General features: G+C 41.2%; 1 protein-coding gene across 1 annotated transcript in view; it reads left to right on the top strand.

The window, feature by feature from the left end:
• The window catches only part of atg16l2 (ATG16 autophagy related 16-like 2 (S. cerevisiae)), a 21,057-nt gene extending 14,100 nt beyond the window's left edge, over window positions 1-6,957 (top strand). Inside the window, exons 15-18 of the mRNA XM_030777951.1 lie at window positions 1,667-1,816; window positions 3,149-3,196; window positions 5,614-5,715; window positions 6,864-6,957. Coding sequence (XP_030633811.1) covers window positions 1,667-1,816; window positions 3,149-3,196; window positions 5,614-5,715; window positions 6,864-6,957 — 394 coding nt within the window. The remainder of the gene's footprint in view (window positions 1-1,666; window positions 1,817-3,148; window positions 3,197-5,613; window positions 5,716-6,863) is intronic.
• Window positions 6,958-9,085: the final 2,128 nt, after the last annotated feature.

Raw genomic sequence — 9,085 nt, 5'->3', positions numbered from 1 at the left:
TAATGCTTATGTAATCTTGACCCTAAGTGTTTCACTGATGTGCTAGTTAGAACATACTGGAAATGAGTGCGCTATTAAAGTGAAAATTAGTCTCAGTTTAATACCTGGGACCAAATGGTCCTCCAGGTATTTAAGATGTGCTGAGGCAGTCAACTTCTGATAAACCAACAGCAAAGCATATGACTCGTTAAAGTAATAGATTCATCCCGGTCGTTGATTCTCTTATTATTTTTTTTTTCCTTTTTTTTTCTTCTTCTCGTTTTCGTATTAAAGTAGATTTGCGTCTTGCTGTGTTTTGTGCCAGGCGGTATTAATGTGAGCGTTACGCGTTCAGATATTAAAAATGAGACCGTTATTTACTGCACAGCCGAGCCCTTGACATCTCCCATTCACTCCCAGAAACAACGACCCTCAGCTGCTGCCGTGACGACGGGCCGCCTGTCGCCTAGCAACCGTCAGCCCACATAATTGTCTCTCTCCACATTCTCACCGTGATGGGATTTGCTCAGTATTATGACATACGCAATTTTTTTTTTTCTTTCTTTCTTTCTTTTCTTTTTTTTTTTTTTTGGCTTGTGCAGCAGGGCATTTCACAGCTCTATGTGTGTGTGTGTGTGTGTGTGTTTGTTTATTTTTGTTTACATTTATGCTTTGCCCTAAGGCAGGGGCGGGTTGATTTTCATATGGGTAATGTGATCGCGCCATGCATAGCCCTCGGAGTTATTCGTTCACTTAAGCCTCTGTGATGTCATATGTCCATGCCCGTGAGATGTTGATTGTAACACACATAGCCATGGGAAAGATTTAGCCTATGTCATATGGAATGAATCAAGAGACAGAGCAGGAGAGTTCTCAGGGCTATGTGATCCACTTAGAGGCAGTTTTAAAACAGACCACTCAGGACAGACCATGCCATTTTTTTTTTTTTTTATGGCTGTGTAATTCACATCCAGCAGTCCAAACCAGGGGTGTGTTCTCCCTGTTCAGGCCTTTCATTGCGCTTAAGAATTATTGGACTCGTGCTTGCCCAGAACTGAGGCTTGAGTTCTGTCTGGAGCTCAGTTTTCGACGTGTTTCCCGCCGCCTCCGTCGCTCCATTCCGCTAAATCGATCAAGCCTCGAACGAGACAAACGTTCGCGCAATCAGTCCGTTTAAAAACCTGGGAGAGTGTGGGTGTTGTCACTTCTCCTGACAGTTACAGACGACTGACTTAGTCATCTCTTTCACAAGCCTTGATTTGATCTGCAACACGCCCCCCCCGGTGCTCACTTTCTTCTAAACCAATAAGGGTTAAACACAGTTGACAAATCGCTCTTTGATTTCAAGTATTAAGTATTACAAATACAAATATACACAGTGTTGAACTACATTTTGAAATGTGGCATCGGATCACTGAATGACTTGCCTTACATGTTTTTTTTTTTTTGTTGTTGTTGTTTTTTTTTGTTTTACAGACCATATGCATATTATTGTGGCTTGGATATGACTCACATAACCAATGTTTATATTGTTGTTGAGATCCTGAAAATTATAGCATCCCTCCAGCACTCTGTAATTTTTTTTTTTTTTGTCGCTATGCAAAGCCATTCTCAGGAGTCAGGAGAGGGTACAGGAAATAAAAAGATTCTTGATTGCCCCCCCCCCCCCCCCCCCCCCCCCCGACAGGGCGGCGAGCTGCACGCAGGAAGTGCCCCTCCAGGGGAGAGTGACGTCTCTGGACATCTGCCCTGACCACCGGCAGCTACTCAGCTGCTCCCGTGATGAGAGTCTCCAGCTGGTGGATCTGAGGATGAACAATTCCAGGGTCACGTTCAGGTAGGAAATACAACTCAAAAGGAACCTTGAGAATCACAGTCAGAGAGTGAGAACGCTGTCTGAAAATCCAGCCTGACATTCACGTTGGGAGAGACTTTATAGAAACGCGGGACTCGTATTTGGGTAGTGAATGATCAAACGGAAATTTGAGAATGACGTTGGGATAGGGAGGAATCTAGTGGAAATTCCGGATTCTCATTCGGTTTGGGAAGCACCTTCTAAAAATCGTCGAGTTGATGTCAGGTAAGGACAGGTCATAGAGAAAACGTGGAATTACATTTGGGTTGAAAGCGACCAGTCAAAACATGCCATCTGCTCTCTAGCGAACAAGCTCAGAGTGTAAGCAATTCCAGTGGGTTGATTTCTCCACACGTCAACCACTGTGACCAAAAGTTCAGAAAGTCTCTTGGACTTTCTTCACCTTAACGGGAAAATCAAGGTCAAAGTACAGTTTGTCTCATCTTTTTTTTTTTTTTTTTTTTAATTTATTTCTGGGCACATCCCATAAAGAACATGGCACAAAGTAACTCTTACTTTTTTTCCCCAGTCCTTTTTCACTTTCAAACACACACTTTAGACAGTTTATATCTGGTCACATATTTTGCCGGTCAGCGCACATTACGGCAGAGGGGGATTATACAGCCTTTGGCAGCAAGACTGCTCAGAGGTTTAAGAAATAGGATGCTTGATGTACGATCATCTCACTGAGCCCACCAAACAGTGAGGAAACAACAACAACAACAACAAAAACGTTTCCCTAGCACGTGGAGACAAGTCCTTTGAAAAGGACACTTAGATTTAGTCGGTGAGGATGTTGCTTAACTGGAGTTTCTCAAAGGCACTGTGATGCAGTGTCTCCTGTTTCCACTCTCTAACCCCTACAGTGACATTCCTGGAAAAAGTAATTAATTTTCTCTTCATTCCCCAGTTAAAAGCTTGTTTAAACAGAGCCTTATCACACTCTATACGGCTTAAAGTCTCCCATGCACAAGGCATGACACTCTTTATGTGGTCTTACCGTAATAGTAAATTGCACCAGGTAACAGGTAAAGAAGAAGAAAATACAATTAAACTATGTAACCAGGCAAAATGAATTAGGATAGCCAAAAGATGTGGAACGGACAGTTTCTTTTAAAAACCTACTATATATTTTTTCCGTAGGAATTTCTTCTCACTGTCTTGTTGCTATGCCAGATGAAGGCATAACAGTTACCCATTTTAACCAGTTGGATGAAACATTTCATGAATTATATACGATGTTCTTTTCTTTTCTTTTTCTTCTCTTTTCTTATTTTCTTTCTTTCTTTTTTTTCTTTAACCTGGTTTCGCTAGGGCCGAGGGCTTCAAATGTGGATGCGACAGCACCAAGGCCATATTCAGGTGAGAGAAGACTAAATTCGGTCCTGGACCCTCTTAGCCCCTCTGGTCATGTCACAGCCTATTTACCAACAGTGGAAGCAGAAGGACTTTGGGTTGCGCTCTGCAGTGGACACCTGTGTACCGCTGCCAATTCATGACGACACATTCCACAGCACTCACAGTATTCTGGTTTACAACTGAATGTTTTTTTTTTGTTGTTGTTGTTGTTGTTGGCTTTTAAATGAACCCTCTCATGATTTGTAAAGTCCTGACACCCCCCCCCCCCCCCCCCTTCCCGGGGACAATCATGTGCCCTGATCCGGATTTGGAAAACATCATGTCTTGTTTTCTTAATGACTCAACTCACATGGACGGCTGTGATCCCTTTGGGGAAAGACAGCTGGCAAGATTCGCCTCATTGGTTGACTCAATTTTCGGAAAAAAAAAAAAAAAAAAAAAAAATTCTAAGAGATTCCTCATGCTTCTGGTCTCATTCTGGAAGGTGCTGTGGTGGGCAACGATATCATCTGAGCCATGAAAGATGGACTGTGGCGAAATATTTTAACCAGTAAGAGATCTCTCTGGAAAGATTAATACAGTCACGTCACATTATATTATTGCGGTGTTGAAAGCCGTAAGACGAACTTGCTATGTGATTTGTAGTAGCAATTACCGTCCGGTTTAATGTTCCATTGGAGTGCTCTTTTGCCAATTTGATGTAAAAGCTCTGGCTCCGCAGTTGCTGAATCACTGTCTTTTGTTTCTCTGACAGTATATTTACTTGATATCTGAACAAAAAAAAAAAAAAAAAAAGAAGAAAGAAGGACAGAAAGAAAGAAAAAAAAAAGAGAGAAAAAATGTTGTCGCATCAGCTAGCTTCGAAAAGGATTAGGTAACTGTAGATTTTCTCTATTTTTAGCCTTTTGGAGTATTCTACATACGCTTCCGTGGGTCAGCTGAAGAGCAGAGAACAGCTAACTGCGTCTAGTAAGCAGTCCCCCGCCACCCCCCCCCCTCCCTTTGTGCTTGTTCTTCTTCTTGTTAGAGAGTCCAGGCGACATGATCTATTTGATGTTAGATGAGAGAGAATGAGAGTGAAAGAGAGAGAGAGAGAGAGAGAGAAAGAGAGAGAGGGAGAGGGAGAGGGAGAGAGAGAAGGAGAGAGAGAGAGAGAGAGGGAGAGAGAGAGAGAGAGAGAGAGAGAGAGAGAGAGAGAGAGAGAGAGAGAGAAAGACAGAGGTGATTGCAGGATTTCGCTTCTCACTTCTGATGCCCAACGACTCCCTGCTGAGGCATACACTTTGCAGTTTCCATGGTAATAGTCGGACCAGAATGCTTTGTGGTTTTAGCGGAGGGCTGGGCCTGGTTTGTAATATGCAGAGAGGAGAAGAGAAGAGAAGGAGAGGAGTAGAAGAGAGGAGAGGGGAGGAGAGGAGAGGAGGGGAGATAAAAGGAGAGAAGAAGAGAGAAGTTTGTGGGCACAGTAGAAGTTTTCCCTTTTTCTTGTAAAGTGTCCACAAAGACTGAGTCAGTGGCAGACGGAGGGCTTACTCTCCCCCATCTGTTGCTGTGCTGCCCCAGGCCAGCCTGGGCTCGAGTACCCAATCTGTTAGTCAGGTCACTGCACACAACTAACCACCAGTACCAAACCAGTCACACCATCTCAGCTCCATCCTCAGAAGAACTCCACACCTATCAAAGGGTTCAACAATGCAAAACATGTATCATCATCACAGAAAAGCATTTAAAGAGTCGAAATAAAGCCGTCGTGTCTGAACCATGATTTTTTTTTTTATTCATATGAACATTTATTTATCCATATGTGTGTGTGTGTGTGTGTGTGTGTGTGATGTAATAGCTGCTTTGTAACATGCACTATATATTTCAGCACTGCCATAACTTTTATACTGATATCTTGAATTTGTTTGTTTTGGGTTTTTTTTTTTTTGTTTTTTTGCTTTTTTTTAAATTTTTTTTTTTATTTGGACCTGCACTGCCCCACTTTTATAGCTCTAAATTACACCTCTGAGAATGTAATCATAGCTTGTTCTGCCAGTTGCATTACCAGCAATGGCAAATCTAGCCTCGAATTGGATGAATAATTGGATGAGGCTTATACAGCGAATAAAACACTGTGATTTCTTTTTTTTTTTTTTTTTAATTTTTTGAGCGCACAGAGGCAAAAAGTTCTTCCAATTTGGTGACTGCTTTATTTATGCTTGGGATGGCCAAAATGTTCATAGCGTTTCTCTGATTTCACTATGTTCAGAGAAGAGTCTGCGATGGTTTTTATTTGCGCTGATAACACTCGCTGAAATGAGTCGTCAGACTTTTCTCACTGAATGAATGAATGAAAAAAAAAAAGAGTTGTAGGAAAGACAGGTGAAAAAGATGAAAAAATTGAAATAAAAAAAAATTCTCTCTCTCTCTCTCTTCAGCCCAGACGGTAGTTATTTGGCAGCTGGCTCGGCTGATGGAGCTGTGTACATCTGGAACATAAACACCGGTAACCTGGAGACCCGTCTTCCAGACATGCATAGGTAACGGGCTCCTCCAGGTTCACAGGAGTCTTTTCACTCAACACTTAAGCATACATTTACACTTTGCTTCTTATGTAATTCCAGTGTATTATCCATCGGAGGGTAGTGGGGGGTCTTTCTCTGAGACGAGGAAATCTGCGGATTTTGTTTCTCACTGTCCGTTGGTCACGTAACCTTGTCAAGTCTCGTTCTACATTCCCTGTTTTACCAAACTTACAGCGCACTTCAGCGGCTTGAGGGGCTATACGATCACCTCAACTGAAATTGCTATGGATTCATGCCTTCCTCTTACACCATATGGTTCTGATTGACTGTATTTGGAAAACCAATAAAAAAATGTCATCAAGAGATATTTTGTTTTTTGGATAGAGAGATTACTTCCTGATTGCTTTCAATAGAGAAAGAACTTGGGGGAGGAAAAAAAAAAAAAAAACCATGGCTGGCTGTTAAATTGAAGTTTTTGTGTGTAAGACTGCTGTTGTTTTTCATATGTTTACAGCTGACGGAAACGAATTGTTGCCATTAAGTCTGATACACCCCACAGCCTTTTTAGCTCTGAGTCTCTGTTCTCAGTTACTTCACTGGGTGTCAGACAACTAGGAACTGATTACAGTTACCAGGCGTGGTTGCGTTCAATCTGTGATATCTATTACTGAGCACAGAAAAGGCTTTAGGCTGCTGGATGAGGTCTGCGGTCTGTTTTGTAGTGCTTGAGAAATACAAAGGAGGTATGTGTTGATGGAAAAACATAAAAATATGACCAAAAAAAAAAAAAAAACCCACTTAAAACTATGCAAGGAAGCCTTTTTTTTATATAAATAGTAGAAAAAGGAAAATACAAAACAAAAAAAGCACAAATAACAGATAAATAAAAACGCAACGGAATGATTTGGGGGCATGACTTTGAGGTGGTCCAGCAAAGCCGACATATGCTTTCCGTGACGGTGTGTTTACGCTTCCTTGGTAGAGGTATCTTCACTGTTGTGGATAACATTCGGGAAACCTATATTACGGCGAAAATGAAAGGGACTATGGATCTGGTAATGGTATCTTGAGTACTCTGGAGTGGTGTTTTATCTCTTGATTGTAAGAGGTGTGTCCAAGGCACTTAGTAAAAATGTTAACGGGCTCCTCTTGTGTTTCCTAAGGTCTTGCATCAATGCGGTCGCCTGGTCCGTGTCGGGGGAGTATGTGGTCAGCGTGGACAAGAGCCGGAGAGCCGTCCTCTGGAGTGACATCTGAGACTGCCGGAGGACTACCCTGTCCTTGGATTACTTACAGAGCGTGCGTTTCCATGTCAATGCGCCGCGACATGGAATAGAGTACATTTAAAGATCAGGACCCAACCTTGGTCTGTCAGAAACAGTGCGTCACGTTCTACAGCTTCCTCCTTCCGCCTTGACAAGAACCTCCCGTCGTCACGGAACGCTCCAGAAACTTTGGGGCCCAAAGACTGACTACAAAAGGGAACCGTTTGGAATCTTGGTTGAATAAATGATAAACTCTCTTCTACAGTAACTTGGGGGGACGAAACTCAAATCGTACACCAATGATATGGTATAGTTATATACCGTTGATATGAAAAATATAGGCATCAGTTTTAATGTCCCGTTTTTGTATCCATGGGCTTCATCATAATCATATGCTTTAATATGCTTCCCCTTTCCACTGTCCCATAAATGGAACTTTGTTCACATTGTAGCTCAGCTTCCTGGAAAAAAGGAATTCATATTTTATCTTATGATACATAAGGAACTTTTTAGCCTGCAGATGGGAAATAGAAGGGACCGAGACAGTCTGCAAAACAGGTGTCAGATTTAAAAAAAAAAAAAAAAAAAAAAAAGTATGTGCGGGTTTGGCAGTTATATCAAATTTTCCCTCAGTAAAGTGTTGTTTTTGTTTTTTTTTCCAAGGAAAAAAAAGGGGAATTCCACTCGCTGCACAACTGAATTGTTTGTAACCAATGTAAACACAAAGCTTTAGTCAGGACAACGCAAGGACAAAAAGTCTCAAACTCAGTCTGTCCATGCACCATTCACATTTCAGCACACTGTGGGCCCCTTCATGCTTTTCTGACTTCGTAAAAAAAAAAATGATTAAAAATAGTCTTGTTACTTTATCATACGCAGTGAAAAAGACACGTGTTTCCAAGTAGTTATGGACTAAAACACCTTCTCATTGCCTCATTGAAGATTCTAATGCAGAAGTATCACTTATGAGGCTAAAAGAGAAGAAAATGGCCAGACCCTCCCCACGCATCTTCCATCAGAGGTGGAAGACCACAGAGACTGTTCTTAATGATAAAATGCACTTGGTGAATAAATAGATGGTGTGATTGTTACCCAATCAGATTATCCCATGGTATAAGGACAGGTTATGCCAAGTGTGTTTTGACAGGACGAAAGCCTCCTCTTCACTTGATAACATTTTGTAAGAATCTGTCGGTATGCTGCTTTGTCGTATTATAATAGCAATAGCTATAAAAAGTCTGACGTCGATTTCTGTTTGTCTGAAAGATTTATCAATATTGGCGGTTAGGACACTCATGGAGATGTTCAATCTCAGTCAGGCCATGGAGATTATTAGCTTGGAACTTAATAAGTGGAGGATATTCTACAATGCTAAAGGAAATGTGCTCTCCATTGGGAGCAATGGCCTCTGTCGAGTTCAGTGAAACAGAACATTCTATTGGCTCCTTTTATGAGGTTCCATAGCTTCCATTGTGACATCATTCCACTGGAATCCCCCCAGCTAGCCATTTACATTGATTTACTGATCTCACAAAGATATACAGATTGTAACTGCACCAAAGTTCAAGCGATATTACACATTATCCAACCCTGAGATATTGTCTTCTGAATGAAGCTGTGTATTCAATGTGTCTTTGGTTGTGATGTTATTTAAGGGGAAATGTTTACAGTGGGAATAACCACTTGGAGTTGTGTTTTTGTGTCGGCATTTGAAAACTTGAATGGACAAGATATGCACATTTATTACAGTCTGTTTTACATCTGTAACAAACATCCTTACCATTACACCTTTTACATCAGCATATTAGGGAAAATGGAATGAATTCATAAAAAGGGTTAAAAAAACACAATAAAAAAAGATTTAGAGGAGTTCTAATATCTTCTATTTTCTAATACTGCCTTTTAGCAGATTTTTGATTTTTTTTTTTTTTTCTTTTGTGATCTGACAACGTGTTTGCTACTACCCCTGAGTCCTGAGTTTGCATTGGGGCTGCAGTGGGTTGGTGTATTTTATACTAAATAAATCTAACAGAGTGGACCACTGTTTACCAGTATGAGATGGAATGTGTCTGTACGTGTGGCATAAAATGAAGTAAATGTCCCTGATTTGCACAAAATAA

The sequence above is a fragment of the Chanos chanos genome, chromosome 6 (assembly GCF_902362185.1).
Source record: "Chanos chanos chromosome 6, fChaCha1.1, whole genome shotgun sequence".
Lineage (NCBI taxonomy): Eukaryota > Metazoa > Chordata > Actinopteri > Gonorynchiformes > Chanidae > Chanos > Chanos chanos.
This window is presented reverse-complemented; position numbering and strand designations above follow the sequence as displayed.